General features: G+C 37.8%; 1 protein-coding gene across 6 annotated transcripts in view; it reads right to left on the bottom strand.

Annotated features, from left to right (window-relative positions):
- Positions 1-4,480: 4,480 nt before the first annotated feature.
- The window catches only part of EML1 (EMAP like 1), a 124,346-nt gene continuing 108,749 nt past the window's right edge, over positions 4,481-20,077 (bottom strand). For all 6 annotated transcript variants that reach the window (XM_054161857.1, XM_054161855.1, XM_054161854.1 and 3 more), the window contains 10 exons: positions 19,112-19,266; positions 17,448-17,573; positions 17,065-17,196; positions 13,903-13,970; positions 12,283-12,371; positions 11,700-11,797; positions 11,487-11,574; positions 11,207-11,302; positions 5,104-5,234; positions 4,481-4,823 (listed from right to left, as the gene is read on the bottom strand). In XM_054161857.1, coding sequence (XP_054017832.1) covers positions 4,698-4,823; positions 5,104-5,234; positions 11,207-11,302; positions 11,487-11,574; positions 11,700-11,797; positions 12,283-12,371; positions 13,903-13,970; positions 17,065-17,196; positions 17,448-17,573; positions 19,112-19,266 — 1,109 coding nt within the window. In that variant the 3' untranslated portion in view covers positions 4,481-4,697. The remainder of the gene's footprint in view (positions 4,824-5,103; positions 5,235-11,206; positions 11,303-11,486; positions 11,575-11,699; positions 11,798-12,282; positions 12,372-13,902; positions 13,971-17,064; positions 17,197-17,447; positions 17,574-19,111; positions 19,267-20,077) is intronic.

Below are 20,077 nucleotides of genomic sequence, written 5' to 3' on the forward strand. Positions count from 1 at the left end.
AAAATTCCATTTTAACGACATCAGCTTCTTGAGAGCATTTTTCTAGTTATTTGAAATAGTGGGATTTTCTTGACTCATTAGAACTGAAAAACTATTTACACTTACCCCCTTTCTTCATTGTTCTAAATTTTATATATTTTTTTTTAACTTAATTGCTTTAGTACAGTGACTGATTTTTGTAGAGCTCATCTGTTGAAAATTGTTAATAGGTTAAAAATCGTTCATATCTGCCAGGTTTCAGTAATCTCTTAAAAAACTGAGCACTACCACAAATATCTATGCAATAATATTTTTTTCCAGGTAGTAATTAAAATAGTACATATAGAATTAAGTTGAAAAAGGATGCAATTTTCATATAATACAGATATGTATAGGAGTGTAATAAAATATGAAACAGGCAGGAGAGGTAAAACAAATCATGAAAATCCTCTACTTGAAATTGGGTGATGACCCTACAAACCAGATTGAGTCTGTGTTTGTTTTACAATCATATAGGAGAGTGAGGAACAAGTCTTTGGAAAGCATAGATATTGTTTTATAATATAATAGAATAAACCTTCAAGATCATCACGTCCAACCTATCACCCAACCCACCTAATCAACTAAACCATGCAACCAAGCACCCTATCAAGTCTGCTCCTGAACACCTCCACTGAGGGTGACTCCACCACCTCCCCGGGCAGCCCATTCCAATGGGCAATCACTCTCTCTGTGTAGAACTTCCTCCTAACATCCAGCCTAAACCTCCCCTGGTGCAGCCTGAGACTATGTCCTCTTGTTCCAGTGCAGGTTGCCTCGGAGAAGAGACCAACCTCCACCTGTCTACAACCTCCCTTAAGGTAGTTGTAGAAAGCAACAAGGTCACCCCTGAGTCTCCTCTTCTCCAGGCTAAGCAACCCCAGCTCCCTCAGCCTCTCCTCATAGGGCTTGTGTTTGATAACATAAGATGTAGAGAATAGGTATTATCAACTTCAGTAGCTGATCACTTTGAGTATCTGAACACCAAAGTATTACCTGAACCTATGTTCATCCTTTTGGACAAATGTGAGAGTCAAAGTCTTGTAGTGAGTGTATGGTCACAAAATCCCATTGCTAAATGCCATACAACAACAGAAAAAGAAAACTCCTACCCCCAAAATATTCAAAAATCCTAGGGCTGCCCACAGACAGGTGGAGGACAATCAGCAAACAAGACAGTGTTGATCACCCCAGTAACTTCATACAAGGAGGCCAGGGAGGAATGGGCTGAAAGCAGATACTGATAAGCGTAAGTGCAAGTCAAAGAAGGAGCATGGATATAGATACAGTAAGAAAACAGAAACTCAGTTCCAAAATGATCAGAAAGTTACAGCCACTGGTTTTATATGGGTAGTGTGTCAGTAAGGACTAAGATGGATGCAGTCCTGGAAGCTGAAGTCACAGTAGAGCAATGCTAGAAATGAAATGGAGAAAAGCAAGAAACAGGAACTGCAACCAGAAAAAAAAAGTTGAAAGGGAATAGCTGAATGCTTGTTAGACAACAGCAATACATAAGAGACACAAAGAGTACAATCTCTTTTTTGAGCAACCGTACTCTTGCTGCAGCCAAGATCAGAGGAGAGGAGGCGTACAAGCAGAATCCAGCTGTACGTCCAGCCATGGACTTGAGAACCATCCTTACACTACATGGAAGGGCAGGAAAAGACAACTGCTGCTCACAAAGTTATCAGGTAAAGGAAACAGGTGTAAGAGCCCTGGCCGCTGCTGAGGGAATGAAATACACAAAGTTCAGGAATAACTCTTTCTTCCCATGTCTTTTTAGGTTTTTTGTTGTTCTTTTAGAGCACAAAAAGTACACTCTTGAGAAAATAAATAAATGCAAGAACCAAGGAACAAGGGTGGAAGTGAGGAAGGCTGAGGATTATACATAACAATGGCAAAATTGTGTCGAGTTGCCTGGCTAAAGAATGAAAAAAAATCACTTTAACAGTCATCAAACGGCTCTTTGGCTCAAGACATCACCCACTATTTGCCAATTCAGCTAGTACGTTTATCAGGTTTTCATAGAGGAACAAAGACACATTTAACAGCACAAGTTAGAAACAGAGGAGCAGCAGAGGCACAGACGGGATGGGATTGTTGAAAATCTCCTTTGATCAGTAACCTTAGGGATGAACTTGCAGGATTCCTCATCTCCTTTCTTGTAAGGGATAACAGTTTAAAATTAAAGGGATCAGAAATACATTATATCCCAAGAGCAGCACTATGGGAGAAGGATGAAAAGGGAATGAGCCAACTCCATTTGCAGCTCCTGTTTTCTCTGTTGCAATGACAAATCCTGCAATTCTGAAATGAGAAAACCTGAAAGCACTCCACCTGTAAAAGCAAACAGAAGGTATCATAGCATAATCAGCCAAGTGTTCAGACAAGACAAGACCCTGTCACTTGTGTGTTATGACCTCTTAGGATGGATTAACCCTAGAAAGGGTATGGATATTATGCCTTAGATTCACATACTTCAAGCATAAGGAGATTGACATTGCCAACAAAAGAAGTTGTTCCAGTGCTCTTCTGTCCATTTATTTTCTCCCCCACATTGCTCCTTCCTCTGTACAAGCTTAGTACAAGTTGCACAGCTCAGTCAGATCAGGAAACTAAGGAAAGGGGTTTTCTCTTTTGTAGTAGCTGTTCTTTGCTTGCTTGGCTGACACTTTTTTTTCTCCCTGAAATTTTTTTGAACCTGGATCCCAACCTCCCAACCTCCCAGTTGGGTTCTCCCTATGGCCACAGTGACTATCATCTTGCTGTGCAGGATAGGAACGTGCAGTGGAGGGCAAAACCTCTTTCATTCAGTGACAATGTCAGATAATGTCAATCTAAAGTGACCCAGATACCCTAGCCTTCAAAAGTCTTGCCTGAGAAATTGTCAGGGGCTCCTGCCCTGTGCAGCAGAATGCCACTCCACCAGCTGAGAGCTCAGAAGTGATGTGTGGCAGAACCAAGGCAGTTTGCAGGTGGACGCGTGCAGTGTGTCTTTCTTCCCTGCTTTGAAGCTTCAATCTCTAGCTGTGCATTAGGGATCAAACTCCCAGGGTCACGCTCACACATGAAATTATGAATCCCAAAATCTAGATTTTATTCCCAAATGCACCTCTAATCAAGAAATCACAAATGTGTCATGAAGTAAAAGCCTGTCTCTCCTAGAAACATACCGCATTGAAACAAAGATATTTTACTAGACAGGATGAACTGAAAATTCACTTTAATACATGTTTATTGGTGTCCTGCACTTTCAGTGTAGGAGGTTGGAGATGTAATAAAAAAGTTTCAAAATTTATTGATTCCATTTCTTTTAAGTCACTCTAAACAACCAGTGCTTTAGAGTTCAGAGAATTAACATTTACTGTCTGTTACAAGCAAAATTTTAATATTACCTTTTATGAGTCCACTTAGAACTCTTCTCTTTTAAAATTCTTCAGATACATTCCCCAAAGTAAACAATACATTTCAATCTGTGTCACAATCAACATTGATAAGGCCTTCTTAACGATTTTATGCCACCTCCACTATTACTTTGTTGCAAAACACAATCTTATTTCATACTATAAATATCCATCCATGCACAAAACACAGGGGCTAGAAGTTACACATTAATGTCTTATGTAGCCTTCCAAGACTTCCTTTACCCTCTGCAGGTTTATGGTACACTTAAAAAGATATCTTTAGACTTGGTCTACTTGGTCTTAAAATACAAATATACAATATCCATAAGCATAAAAAAGTAAAGCTAGATTGCCTTACCATTTGTTATGAACTGCTAAAATCTTATACATGTACAATATAGCATCATGCTGATTAATATACATATTAGTTAAATATATCAACCAATAATGGGGGTGTGGCCAAGCTTTCTTTGTTTTGCTTTCAAAAAGAAATTGTTCATATACAAGTAAAAAGATTTTTAATTTAAACTCATATGGAATACCTGAAGCACACAGACATCTGTAAATCTTGTTGAAACAGATCAAACTGGGGCACATAACCTGCTGACTTACCTAACTCCTCACGGGTGATACCCAAGGTATGCTATTCCCAAGAGAATGCAAGTTTACCAGCATTCACATTTTCAGGTCTAGAACACTAATTTTTGCATCTTAGAGTTTTACACTTTCTGTATCCACTCATCATCCTCCATCAGAAACAGTTCAGTACCTTGCCATTGTCATAGATTTTTCTAAATAAGTAGATATACAGTACAAAGTGTAGATAGTGAGACAAATAAGCACATATATACAGTCTTTGAAAGGCATTTTTTGTGACCATTTTAGTAGTGTTTCTAGAAAACATTTACGATAGTCACATTCTGCTGACACCACTGTATTGCAAACTGTCAAGCCACATTTCTTATATGAAACTTGTACTGCATTGTATATTGTACAACAGAAAATGATCATTCCTAAGGTGTGACACAATGGAGAGAGAAAGAAAAAAAAACAAAAAAGAAAAGAAAAAAAAATCACTAGACTGAATAAGGTAACCAGCACAGGGCTTCATTTTCCTGAGGTTTGTAAGAATTTCTTTTTTTTTTTTTTTTTTTAAACAAAAATCACAGTGACCAGGCTAAACTGCAAACATACTGTTAAGTTTTAAATATACAGTTTATACATAAGTTCTGTGCATGGTTGACTCAGCTGGGTAAGTTCACACTGATGTTTCCTTTAAATGACTCGCCACTGCATAATACTTGTATCTTTGCCGCCCGTGGAGATGAGGTGGGTGTCTTCACAGAGAAAATCTACATTAGTTACATGACTACTGTGGCCACCGTACACATGGCTTGGAGCCTAGAAAACACCACACTGAGTGAGAATATAAACTGACACGAAACCAGATCATTATAACATAACATGCACACAGCAGTGAAACCAAGGCATCACGTCATTCTCTTAAAGTCTTTTAACATTCAACTAAATTTTAGAATTTAATAGCAATCTCAAACAGCCTTAAATAAATCCCTCAGGCAGAAATGTATTCCCATTATTTCTTTTTTTTGTTGTATGTAGGAAAACAACAGTTAATGCATTTGTGCAGGTTACAAGAGTAAATTTTTCAGAAATACCTTACCCTAAACTGTGAGCATGGATATGAGAAGAGATGTACTTTGCCAAAATCATCCCCTGTTGATAGCAGTTTTCTCCCATGTGATCGACAGACAGCGTTGATATCTGTTCCATCAGAACCTTCAGGCCATACACCTGAAACATAGAGACCAATTGAAGGGCCTTATAGTAGTATCAGTCAGGGTTGGAAGGGACCACAAGGATCATCTAGTTCCAACCCCCCTGCCATGGGCAGGGACACCCCACACTAGATCAGGCTGGCCAGAGCCTCATCCAGCCTGGTCCTAAACACCTCCAGGGATGGGCCTCAACCACCTCCCTGGACAACCCATTCCAGGGCTTCACCACTTTCACAGTGAAGAACTTCCTCCTCACATCCAGCCTGAATCTCCCCACCTCCAGCTTCATTCCATTCCCCCTAGTCCTATCACTACCTGATATCCTGAGAAGTCACAGTATCACAGTATCACAGTATAGCTAAGGTTGGAAGAGACCCCAAGGATCATTGAGTCCAACCTGTCTCCACAGACCTCACGACTAGACCATGGCACCAAGTGCCACGTCCAATCTCCTCTTGAACACCTCCAGAGACGGTGACTCCAGCACCTCCCCAGGCAGCACATTCCAATGACGAATGACTCACTCAGTGAAGAACTTTCTCCTCACTTTGAGTCTAAACCTTCCCCAGCCTTCTTGTAGGCCCCCTTCAGATACTGGAAGGCCACAATTAGTAAACAGAAGTGACAGTGCAAGTTTTTGATAAATACTAATGAAGTAGTACTTGTTTGAAAAAAGAAAGGGGGAAAAAAAAAAGGAAAAAACCCAAATCTATAAAAATAATTGAGGCCAAGTCAGTGTGCATATTTCAGTACCAGGAAAAGACCAGATTCTAATGGGAAATCAAGCACATAAACAAATACTTTATTTCCTCTAGTCAGTACAGTGCTTTTTACTCTGATAAAACAAATTCTGCTGAATTAAGTTCATCTGAGTCTAAAAGAGTTTTAATATGTTTATGAAGAAAAATAACAGTTACTGCTTTTATTTTCCTTCTGCATATGTATGAGCTAACATACTTCCTTTGTACTACTGTAGTCTAAAAAAAACTACCTATGTATGATTCAACGCAGTGTCTTCACATTATTAAAGTGTAAAAACCTAGGAAACAAGAAATTACATAGCTTAAAATGTTATTTAGTAATTAAAACATCTCTCAAGATGAATCTGAAGATACTATAGTTTTTTTAATGCTTTTGTTTCACTGTGAATAATTCTCTTCCTTCCCCACATACTCTACTCCTTGCTGTTCTTGTACAAAGTACTGTTCTAAAATTAAACTGCAGGCTCATCAATGCAAAGACTGAATAAATGCACCACATCTTCAAAGCCTCTGAATAAGTGCCTGTATTAAATGGCAATTGTAATAAACCCCAACCAGTTACTACTTTTTTTTTATTATTTTTGGGGGGTGGGGGTGAGGGTGGAGCTATGCAGTACTGGGGGCAGGGGAGTATAATTTTATCTAATCCTTACTCAACATAAATTGTATCTAACTTTCAGAGACCATTGAGTTAATCAGCTATAAGGTGTGTTCTGCCATTTTGATTTGGGAAAAAAAAAAAAGGCCCTGTCTTGGCATTATGATTTTCATTCACTGTTCCTATGTCACACATCCTCTGCAATTTTCCCCCCTTGAATTCCTTCCTCTCTAGTGCATGCTCTTCCTTCACTCTTATACAGGTCAGGATGAGCTCTCCCCTCCCCTACGCTTATGCCTATGCTTAAGGGAATGGCAGGCACACTCCAGCTTCCTTTCTTTCGGCTGATAATACCAAAGGGGGCACCTGCCCTGCGCTGTGGAAACAGCTAGCCTTCAATCTGCATGGAACTCTCCCCAAATATAGTGCCATTGTACATCAATCCAAAAGCACTAAGAAGAAGTAATTCCATGTATTTGTAAGGAATTGCAAATTGTTGTAAGTAAAATGAAACACCAAGTACTGATTTGTGGACTACCCCTGACTTTGCTGATATGTGTGTGCATACATCTCTTTGCTAGATCAGGGACAGCTTAAAAAAAGAAAGAAAAGGAAGGTACAAAGAAGAAATGGTAATTGCTACTCATGAAATAATGAACATGTAGAATGAAAAAAAAAAGCTATTTTAAATAACTGCTTTGACTAAAAAGAGCTTGTACGAATATCAAATGCCAGCTAAACAGAGGCGAGAGCCTTCACAAGTGGTCACTCTGACAAGCTGGAGATAAGCCCTGAATGAAATTATTTAAGAAACAAGATTGCCATTTTGAAATGGGGAAAATATCTTATCAGGCTTTTTCTTTAAGCCTCTGTGCTCTTTCAAAATTCATTCCAGTGCCTCACTGTCCTTTTTTCCGAGTCTATAACTGAATCCCCTTTGCTGAAAAATTAGTCCATTTCTCCCCCATCCTCTGCGGATATGCAAAGAGATTTATTTCCCTTCTCTCCTGTGAGGATTCATGCCACATATTTTTCTTCTTCTCTAATTTTCATTCATTAAATCTCTTCTTCCAGAACAATATTTAAATGGATAATTATTCTTGCTAGTCAGCACATTATCTGTTGCTCCAACATGCAAAAACCAGCAGCAGCTATTCCAGCTGTGACTGAAGCAGATACTGATAAATGGACAGTTACTTCACATTTTGCATGGTGTCCTTTTCATTACACATCCCACTAATGTGTCTGCTTTCCTCACAACAGCATTGTGCTGTTGACTCATGTTCAGCTTGCATGCAAGAGTAATCTGCTCTTTCTGTGCAGATCTGCTCTCTTGCCTGCTCTTCTCTATTCTGTATTTGTACAACTGGGTTCTGCCATCTAAGTGTGTAACCTCCTATTTGTCTCTACTGATATGCCTCCTTTTTTCATACCATTCTTCTATTTCTCAAGACAACTTGCTAATCCTGCAGCTTCATGCCACCTACAAACTATACATGCTGTTTTATCATCTGTGCTATTAATAAATACATTCAAAAAATATAATACTCAGTGTTACAGTCTTCTAGTCAGTTTTGAATCCAACCAATCTGAGCTGTGCTCTGCTGGCAATGTTGTCAAGATTTGCACAGCATCTTAGATTTCTTCTGTTGGTCCCTCACCTCAAATACTGTTTTTTTCCAAAACTGGGCACATGGTATGAACTGATGCCTTTGTTACATATCCAGCAGCACATGCTCTTGAAGAAGCATACAGATCAGAAAATGTTTTAAAGTCTTTAGTCCTTCACATTTACATGTGTTTAGTCCTTCTCATTTACATGTGAAATATCCTCCCTTGAACACACATCTTTACTGTTGATTTTCAGTTGAATCATCCCTAAAACATTTCCAGGCTGACTAATATGTTCCCATGCTGGAAGACAGGTGTTCAACAGAGCAGTGTTCCTTTTCCCCTCCGTGTTGGTTATGTTGATCTGCAAGTACTATGCACAAAATTTGTCATTTTTATGTGGTTCTACTAGAGTGAGAAAATATCCCTAGTTCCAGTCAGCCAGTAACTACTGAAAAATCAATATACTGGAAGCCTCATGTCCTTGATGATGTAATCGCTTCTTCTGTGTCCAGTGGGGCAAACCCATCAGGCATTTGAATACTGTTCATACTGGCTACTCTGAGGCCCCAAAGTACCAAACAGTAGAATACATTTCAATATTACCAGACTGGTTTCCAGTTAATAATTCATTAATTTCTTCAACTTATTATTCTAGCCACTAACTTTGTGCCATATCTTCTCCACAGGGGCTCTGAAGGTGATGCATGCCAACACTGCGTCTATTCGTCCTCATTTTTCCAGTACTTTGCCTGTTCTGTGAGGTCTTAAAAGGAAGTGCTAGTGGTCTCAAAATTATGCTAACTGTTTTTACAGATACAACAGGGTTCATCACACTCGGATACTTTGAAAATATCTAACTTATAACTACTTTCCAACCTACTTCTTCCTTACTGAAGCTAGAGGTCTTATCCTTACACTATTGGCACTAACTGGGTTAACCATGAGATTGGATTAAGTCTTCTAATAGAAGGGGGGGAAAAAAGCATCAGGTTTTTGAACACTTCAGCCTTAGCAGTGTCATCTCTCCTCTCTTCAGAGCAGACCAATATTGTCATTGGTCCTTTTGTTATTACTGTACTTGTCACAAGTATGCACTTAGGTTTAGTCTTTGTTTATATGTCTCCTTGGTCCTCCAACAGCTTCTACTTACTGTATCCTCCTTTCTTGTAGGAGAGGCCAACAATAGTTTAACCAAATTTGTGTCTTGCTGCCACTCCTGTCCTTCCTCTGGGCTGGAAGTTTGTGCACTTCGTACAATCTAAAGAACTACCATATCTTGCCTTTTGTCCAACTTCTGATCTTTCCTATCAAGACTTTGGATTTTTGTAGTTTGCCTTCCTGAAGTCCATTATCTTCTGCAGTATATATGGCACCATGTTTTCTCCTTGTGCATTGCATATCCTTTCTGATTAAGTTATATCCTTTCACTGATTGATTAACATCTTCACAATCTCTATGACATTACTAAAATAATAATTGTGACAATTATTAAAACTAGCACCTACTTTTATTTATTCATCATCCTTGTTGCTTTTTCTTACAGTAAACTAGTCCAGCATGGAGGACTGTAAGTATAAAAACATATATGCAGTTTCCACAAACTCCCTGTTACACAGAATCAACCAGGTTGGAAGAGACCTCCAAGATCATCACGTCCAACCAATCACCCAACCCTCTCTAATCAACTAGACCATGGCACTAAATGCCTTATCCAGTTTCTTAAATACCTCCAGAGACACTGACCCCACCACCTCCCTGGGCAGCCCATTCCAATGGGCAATCACTCTTTCCCATTGGCCCAGCAGATTTTATTCCAGTCTGTCTTCAAAACCTGATTTGTTACAAGGGGAAAAACATCACCTCTCAGATGTAATGCTCTTCTCCTGTAACTGCACCAAAAGCAGCCCTACGTTCTAATAGCACTGTTTTCCATGAATCGAAATTATAAAGTAAGGGATACTCAAAGAACTTACCATCTCAGAATAGCTGAGCCTGTGATGCTAAATGCAAAGACTCTGTAGCTCTGGAACTCTTTCAGGTGTACTCAAATCCCAGGAATATGTTTTTAGCTTTAGGAGGGCCTTAATCTCTCATATGAGAAAAACATTGTGCTAACATGGAGCCAGTCTTCTACGATTTCCTCTTTTAGCAAATCTGCATGTTGTAGTGATACCTAAACACTGCCTGTCAGTTAAGAGTATACAAAATTTGAATATGTCTTCTCAGCATATTGGTACTGCCAACCCATTTCTAGGCTCCAGAAACATGCCTTTCTAACCACAAACACAATCTTGCTTACTGCTTATACTAAACCTCACTCTTCTCTGAACTTCTACTATGGCTTCCTATTTTATCTCAAGGATTGAACAATTTGAAGCTTCCTGTACTCAGATTTCTTAATGATCTGCCTAGTTCTGCATGTTTGTGGAATGAGTACAAAGCTTCAGAGGACACTGGGGAAAGCAACTTCTTCAAAACTGGCAGAAGAGAAGTTCCATTGAAACAAACCAACCTGATTTTATTACATTTTTCTTCTTGCCTTCCTTACACCTAATGGAATCACTATATATTGTATCAAAGTACATTAAAAGTACTTAATGACAGAGATTGCCATCCATTTTTTATTTGCACAGTAAACTAGTGCAAATGAAAATAGTCCTTGTAAAGGATTTGTCCCAGTAGCTGCCTAAATAAAGGATAATGCCATAGAACTGGTACTTTAGATTAAAGATGACAAGGAGCAGTTCTAGTGTGGCAGAAAGGGCAGGGTGTGATTTCTTCCTTGTTTACCACTTATGTTGTAATTTAACATTGATACTTGAAGCTAGCAAGAATACTAAATCAGAGTCTTCCTGGACTGAAATAAGAGGACAGATTGTAATAAAAATGGCATAACAGAAGTTCTGTATTTTTCACTGAAATATGAATAGTCATGTTTCATAAGAAAAAGTTGGCAATCTAAGTGCTTGTTAATAACAAGAATGCTAGGAGCTTTTTAAGAGGAAAGATACTTACCAAAAACATGGAATCCTAAAGTACAGGTGTAAGTGGCCCATTCTATATCTCTAGTTGTTTCAACACTCACAACTTGTTTACAAGCAGAGGGGATCCCTACAAAACACAACAAAACCGCATGAGAACATTTTTAATTCTCAAATTGTATCAATTTTTGATTGTACCAGATGAATTAAAACATATGGTCTATCTTGGCAGTTGTATGGTCTCATTTGAATTTTAAATCTGTATTAGACTGCCTGAACATTGCACAAGAGGATTAAATATAATTCTTACTCACAGTATAAGATTTCATAGTCTCCTGAATTAGACACAAGATATTGTGAATTAACAGACCAATCTAGATGAGTAATGAAGCTGGAATGACCCTACAAAGAGAAAAATATTGTATTAACTGCACTAACAGTATCTCTCAATGGAACAGTACTAACGCAGTGCTACAAAAGATACTCAAGTTGTTAATAATGAAACAGAAGAAAGTAAGGTTACTCACCGAACATTTGCCAATTCTAGTGTACTTTCTTCCATTTTCACTTACACCATATATATAAATACAGTTGTCATGGGAACCTATTGCCAAGAAGTTTCCATCTATAAACACAAAAGAGAACTGTGATTATTCCTGTAAGAAAGAACTTAGGCTAATCTTGAAATGTGAGTGTGTCACAGACAAGAGGAACCAAAAAATGAACAAATAAAATTCTATTTCTTCCTTTTCAGATGCATATTGATGCTTGCTTTTCAACATTACAAAACAGCAAATTTAGCAGAGTATAGCAAATGCTACTGTTAAAAACAAATGACAATTCTGGAAGTAGCAAAAGTCCATTTAGGGCTAACCTGACTGCAACAACCTGCATAGTGAAGTCTCATTTGGTTTTTGTTCTTCCCAGTGGGACCATAATGATCACGTGAAAAACGAGGGAGGGAAAGAAAACTAGAGTTGAAGACAACACCCATTCAGTGCTGTGAGCGTTCCACAGCATATTTATTTTCAATTCCAGTATGGCAAGTGGGGAATTATTTTAAAACAAGCCAACCACAAATTTAATAAAAAAAATGAAACGCTCTCAAACCTGGTGAGTAACGCATTACAGACAGCTGTTCATTTCCATCTGTGTGTACAGTGACCAAGTCTTTTGTTTCTGTGTCAAATACAAACCACCTGTTGTAAATACAGAAAGAGGCCAATAAATCATTCCATAAGGATTTTAAATCTACTGTAATCTTGACCAACTTTTCTTCTGTCAAAATAGCATAAGTTTCACACCAACAAAATTAAAACAGCAACTGCTACAAGGCTCGTTTGGTTTATTTTATTCTTTCTGGTTTTTTTCTTCATTTTAACAGGATAGAGTCTTTCCATGGTTTTTTTTAACTAGAATAATAATTAGACATTGACCCTGATATCAGTCTTCAGATTTAAATCTCTTTTACTGTGTCACACATTAGAGTAAAATAAACATTATATGTAATAATCCTTCTCTTTCAATGACCCTCCTCTATGCTACGCTGATGTTTAAACTGATGCCTACATTAAATCCTAGAGCAAAGGAAAACATAAGGAAGAATCCGGACCATTCTATTTTGACAGAAGGATTAGCTTTATTTATTAACTTTTTCGGTTAATTTATTATTTTAATTTAATTCAATGTGCAAATGTGTAGAAAGGACAAAGATAAAATTTGCATTTCAATTCTTAAATTATTAAAGACAAAGTAAAGATTTATCTCAAAGCTTCTCCTTTGGATTTACTTTATTCAGCAAGTAGTAAATGTAGTAACTAAAGCGAATCCTTGTTTAGGATTGATACATAATCTGAAATAGTCTCGACTCATAACCTATAAACATCCTATACATCCTCAGTAAAATGGAACTGTTTTCAAAACTAACAGTGAAGTCTGCCCTCAAGTGACATTAAGGGAGAGGATGAACTTATGGCAAAGGCTCTCCTTCCTATGAAAGACAACCAAGGTTAAACCCAGGGTCTACTATCAGCCCACTATGTCAGCAAGGGTATAATCTGCCCTGTCAAAAAGAGACACTACCTTTTACCTTGATTTTGTCTGTCTTATTTATGCCTTACAGTCTTCAGGCAGAACAAGCCTCTTAATATGCAGTTTTGCACCATGTCTAGCACAGCAAAATATTTGCCAGATTTTTGTTAAAGCCTCTGGTTATCACTGCATTAGTGACAATAAACCACTTGCTACACGCAATCTTTTCTCTGTGATCTCCTCTACATTGCCCTACAGGACTCAGCTCTCTGTACACATCTGCAAAGTTAACTCATCATCTTAGACTACTCCTTTCACCTCTCTTTTGCCATTTGGGACAGACAAATCTAACATTTAAGTCGTGGTGTGGTGACACCACCTTCAGTGCTGTCTCACTGCTGACCTAGACTTCCAGCCCTGTCCAAATCCACCTCCTCCCACTAATCTTAGCTTGCCACTCTCTCAGCACAGAGAAAATCTCTTCCTTCTGTATTCATGCAGTGCTCAGCAAACACTGGCCCAAGAGCAGGGTTTCCAGACACTATAGCAATACAAATGAATTTCACTCTGAAATTCAATAGAAATCAATAGAGGATGAATACATGTCATGCATACATCTGCAAAACATGAACTTGGATGCGAGCTGGAAAAATCACGTACTGTTTGTTGTTGCTCGAGGTGTAGCACTGTGCATCTTACCTGCCAGTCAGCGTCCCTACTGCAACAACAGATGCTGAAGGATGAAAACCGGAAGACTGTGCTGGATCCTAAAATGTTTCAGAAGGAAACACACCTTTTAGCCAGTCCAAGTTATAACAAAAGCACAATTCAGTTATCTGCCTCGGGAACAGAGTACCTCTCTCTTGTCTTTTGGGTTGTTTGGATTACTATTTTTTTTTTTTTTGAAACCTGAACTTGAGGGGAAAAACATTCCAATTTTCACCGATTGAAATATTACTCAATAGAGCTTTTTCCCTCTATACAAGGCCACTATTTTATTTTCTTCACTATCTAAAAATAACTTGGCAAGTGATTTCATAACAATAACACTGGCAAAGGCAGCTTCTCAACAAATCACAAGGGGCAAAAATAAGAATTAAGTATCAAAGCTGCAGTTTACCCACTGTTTAAAGGACAAGCAAGTACCTTCTTCAATACAGTATCTGTCACTGTGCATGGAGGAATAAAGCTTAACTTCTACATGCACCAAAACCTTTTTCAGCACATGTCAGCTGCAGCTTACTGGGAGGTTAAGAGCATAAATTTGGTTTCTTATTCTAATCTGGAATTTTAAAACACTTTGTATAGTGTAGTATTAGGAAGGCAGAGAAATGCTTATGCCCTTAATTTTCTATATTCCAGAAGCATATCACATTGTAGCCATTTGAGCAAACTTTGTCATATTTTTAGCAATTTCTAGTTACTAGTCCTAGAAGCTAGATGTAAGGGATATTCTCATTACTTTTAAACAAGTAACTTATTTCAAAGTCTTTACTATAAGGAAATTTCAGATAACCGTTGAGATCCAGGATTTCTACATGCATTGTCTAAGCCAATACAGTAGTCTAGAAAAGAAAATTTGCTTATTTTTTATAATTTCATAGTGAATGCTAAAATATTCTCTTGAGTAAACCAGAGGTTCAGTGAATTTAATCTAAGCCATAACGTGTGCTCATAGCTACATTAAGAAGCTTTTACATAGATCTTTATGACAAGAATAGGTTAACATGAAATGATTTATTTACTCTAGATAATCAGTCACTGATATATGAAACACAGTCTCAGTCATTTCAAGTGGTCAAGACTGGTAACAAATGTTGTCTTAATGAAGCAGTGTGTACTTGGAGGGAAAAAGAAATAAATCAAAGTCTAATTTAACATTCCCAAGGCTGCTGCCATCAATCTTTTCAAAAGAATCAAGGTAAATAAAGCAGTTTATTAAACACTTCAGTAACACAGTTTCTTAGGGAGTGTCTTATATGTGCAAAACCAGAGCTAAATATTAATTGAAGCTTGCTGTAAGTCACAATCACCTAAACTCCTGTTCTCTTTTTCAAAGGACTCAAAGGATTTGACAGTGGAAACAATATCCTTGTTGGGTTGATGATATCTTAAGTAACATTATTACTGAGATAGCAGCTTATATGATTAATAGATTTGTTCCCGTTCTCCATATTGTACTGATGTCCACTAACAACGCTTGACTATCAACTCGAACTTCTAAATGCTCTTTTCTTCGGATCTCAAGAGAACAAAGTGTCAAATTTTGCACTTCTCTTCATGACTATAGGCCATCCTCAATATATCACTCCTATAATGAGAAATATATCAGAACTACTAACTTCTCACAGCGTTTTTGAAAGAATCTGCAAGTATAAAAACATTTGCACCACTGCACTGAGCAGGATCACATTAGTACCTTCAATTAAATTACATGATGGGGTTTTTTTCCCCTACCAGAAAAGACATGTATTAGGAAAGCATAAAAAGTGCTACCCATGATTTTATGTTCTACTTCAGGATATTTATAGATAAGACTTGAATAAAACCAGTCATGCACCATTTCTGAATAATCAAACCAAGCCTCCAGAAAAAAACTATGCTGAAGATCAGAAAGATCTATGTGGAAGTTTTTAGTTGTGTCACTGTTCAAACCACTTTGAATGCAAAGGATTTCTGCAATCTGGTGTGTTCATATTCCATATCATACAATACAGTACACTTCTATTGCTGTATTTCAAAATAAAAGGAGGCACAAGTTTATATTTTCTTGCAGTCTACCAAGCAGATCCAGGAAAATCTGATTTATAGCTGCGCTGATTTTTTAAAAGTACATTCTATTGTTGAAGTTCATAGGCTAAGTGTGTTGGCATTTATTTCTCTCTTGCACTTGGCATCTTGGTAGCAGTTCAAGTTATTTGCAAGCACATTAAGATTTTAATGTGTTTCAAGGTTTGACCATTTCCCTGATGCCCAACTCCAGTATTCCTAAAGACAGAAGGGGAGAGTGTTTATTTTTAAATCAAATCACATTAACGTATCTTGAATCCTAAAATGATTAGGAAGTCAGAAAATGCAATTATCAGCATGCTTCTCAGGCCATGTCCTGAATATTTATTTTATTTTATTTTATTTTCAGATTAAAAGAATTACTTTTATTTTCATTTCTTTTAATTTTTTACACTACAGGCCAATCTATCTTTATAACTGAGGCACTGAACTGAGAAAATCTCTGGGGCAGTGAAACTCTTGATTTGATCTCTCCAATTAATTTAGAAAGCAAGAAAAATATGGACTTTAGAAGATACGACCTTGGTTAGATGGAATAAATTCCAATTTCCACAGTCACCAAGCAAGCATGATTTAGCAAGTGTATACAACTGGAGTGGCATATAATGAGAGAGAACCTCGCAAATGCTGTTCCGTTAAGATGGTAATCAAGATCACATTTCAAAGCCATGAGGAGTCTGCAATGTACAACTAGATGCCTACATACAGCATAAAACTCAGCATTCCTTCAGTATCTAAACAACAGTAGCAATAATACTGATCAGAACTACTTTTAAATGATAAAATATTTGCTAGCTTTGTATTTGTGGTTTTCTTCCTTGTAAAACAAAAACGAATGTCATCAGCACTGTATACGTCCATATGACACAGCATATAGATTCCTATAACCTAGGGTTTTAAATTCTTATATTTAATGGTTTTATATCCATATTTAGAAAGCGAAATTTTAACTCTCTCATTTTTAACTCAAGTTAATACTTTACAATATTTTTAATTGATAATCTTATGAAAACCCAAATTACTTGAGAAGGTCTGTAAGATGAGGAGACTTTGGTTTAATATAATTTATACCTCTATAATCTTGTTCCAGATGGGACGATGAGTGGTAGCATCCCAGAGGGTAATGTGTTTGTCATGTCCACAAGTAAAGAACTGAGGTTTAGAGGAATGGACTGCAAGTCCCCAAAGCTCATCAGTGTGACCCTACACAAGCAGAAATGTTTCTTGAAAAGGACAGTACCATCAAAACTAAACATTTTAAAACAGGATTAAAATGACCCAACTATATATTGAAGCATAACAAAAATATAGTGGCTTATATAGATGCACATATTTAGTCAAAAGAACCCTAACAATAGTAAATCAAACAGATCCATATTTATGAAACTTAACTTTAAGCAATACTTATACTGCTATTACACACTTCAAAATATTCCTTTAAGGTAGCAGCTCACCTGGGTAATTGGGAAAAAATCTCCCGACAGCGTGCCCTGTAGGACAAAGTTTCTGGTGGTTCCTATTAATACAACATCCCCTTTTCCCTCTGCTACTGTTCTTATTGGACCAAACTGCTCTGGAATCTGTGGTCATAACAGAAAAAGAGACAAGTCAGATAATTTGCCAAGCATTGCTATTTTTGAAGATACCTGGCCAAGAAAATGCATTTTAATATATCTTGCACAGAGAAGATGTAAAAATTTAAAATAACAAGCAATACCACTGTATGAACAAGAGAAAAGAAGGATGTCGTGATTAGAAACAGCTCAAGCACGTACCTTGTGCTGTGTTAAAAACTGAACTACCAAAACAGACAAGCCAATCCAGCTGCATATATCTTTGAAACCTTTACTAACATGTAGAACAGAACAGAACAGAATAGACCAGACCAGGTTGGAAGACACCTTCAAGATCATCGCATCCAACCTATCATCCAACCCACCTAATCAACTAACCATGCAACCAAGCACTCTATCAAGTCTTCTCCTGAACACCTCCAATGATGGTGACTCCACCACCTCCCTGGGCAGCCCATTCCAATGGGCAATCACTCTCTCTGTGTAGAACTTCCTCCTAACCTCCAACCTCCTAACCTCCAGTAGAGTTTAAACCCTTCCTCAGTGTTCTACACTGATTGTTCTCTTAAATTTAGTAGGTAAACTGTTGTGCAGATCTGTCCAAGCAATTTCTGCATACATAGCAACTGAATTAATGCTTGGAATTTCTTTTACAAGTAAGCAATCTCCCACCACCACCCTCCTCCCAGTCCTTACATAATTTTAGAAAAGGGGAAAGTAGAAAAAAACACTGTAATAATTTTATATTAAAATGAAGTGGAAAATTACCTCAAATTATTAATTACAAAGAAAGGAAAAAACAATATGAAGAAGAATGGATATAGGATTTTCCAATTACTGTAGATCTTTAAAAGTGACTATGTTAATGAATTTGCTATTACAGAAATGACCTGAAGGGAGTGAGAAGGGGGCCAGCCTCTTCTCCTTGATGGCAAGCAATAGGATTAGAGGAAATGGTTTCAAGCTGTGCCAGGGAAGGTTTAGGTTGGATATTAGGAAATACTTCTTCACTGAAAGGGTTATCAAACATTGGAATGGTCTGCCCAGGGCAGTGGTGGGATCACAGTATCACAGTATTGCCCAGGTTGGAAGAGACCTCAAGGATCATCGAGTCCAACCTGTCACCACGAACCTCATGACTAGACCATGGCACCACGTGCCATGTCCAATCTCCTCTTGAAGACCTTGAGGGATGGTGACTCCACCACCTCCCTGGGCAGCCCATTCCAATGACTAATGATCACCATCCCTAGGGGTGTTCATGCACCCTGAGGACCTGGCACTTAGGTACATAGTTTAGTGTTGACCCTTCAGTGCTGGGTTGAAGGTTGGACTGGATGATCTTTGAGGTCTCTTCCAACCAGATATAGTCTCTGCTTCTGTGACTTGGCGACACAAATAATGCTGCATTTTACCAGTGACTTGCTTTCCCACAGAATACACATCCATAAGGCAAAAAAGTCATCTTTAAGAAAGCTCTGTTCAGAAGACAATTAAAAATTTCATTTTCAGTAGCAGAGTAGTTTCATGCTAGGTGGTATCACCTCAGTTTTGTGAAGTTTTTGGTAATTTCCATTCCAAGATATCAGCTTTCGGTCTTTTCCACCTCCTGATACTAATGTGCCATCACGCAGCATACAGAGTGCAAATATTCCACCCTCATGTGCCCCTTGAACTGCATGGCTTATTCTATTGGTACCTGGATAGAAGGAAATAAGACATTAGTACTGAAATACTCTCCTTAATGGCTTCTTTTTCCCCAGGGTTTTTTCCTTCATTTTTCTACTTACTTGTCAAGGATTATATCTGAACAATGATAAGTGCTGCACCAAAATGCACAGCCTCACAGAAGAGACTGAATTCCTACATCTTAAGAACATATTCCTTGCATCTCAAAAACAAAAAAGTACACCGTCTAGTTCAAACACAAAGTAAAAAGAGGTCATGAGGGTTTAAGCTAAACCAATTGACATCACATTTGACCTGTAGTAGCACTACACGCTTTATCAACAAAGAAACCATAACCCAGTCATTTCTTATCCTCCAAGGACATTCCACAGCCTCCAGACATCGAACTGGCACCAAAACATAACTAAGCTAGAGGTCTTCGCACATCTGGGAGAAGGCACTAAATCACTTCCTGAAAGAGCCTGTACTCCTTTATTGATGAACTTGGTTTGTTCAAGTACCTTCTTAGATGAAAACACATTAAAAATCAACTAAATTAGATTAAATATCTCTGATTGGATGAACCATTACTATTACAAAGTATAGAGAAATAGTTCGTAGTATTTCTATCACTGAAACATACATCGCACATCACAGCTTGACTAACTGTGTGTTTCGCCCAAGAGAGTGGCTGATGCAAGTTAGGAAGAAACAACTCCCTCTCCTTTATAAATCCCATTTGCTTCTGTCCACATCTATGATATAAATGTGTCAGTTACAAACAATTTCTATTAGGAGAAGTTTTTGCCAAGGGTATTCTGACCTGGTAGAAGCAGCCCCCA

This window comes from Dryobates pubescens, chromosome 5 (genome assembly GCF_014839835.1).
Source record: "Dryobates pubescens isolate bDryPub1 chromosome 5, bDryPub1.pri, whole genome shotgun sequence".
Classification (NCBI taxonomy): Eukaryota; Metazoa; Chordata; class Aves; order Piciformes; family Picidae; genus Dryobates; species Dryobates pubescens.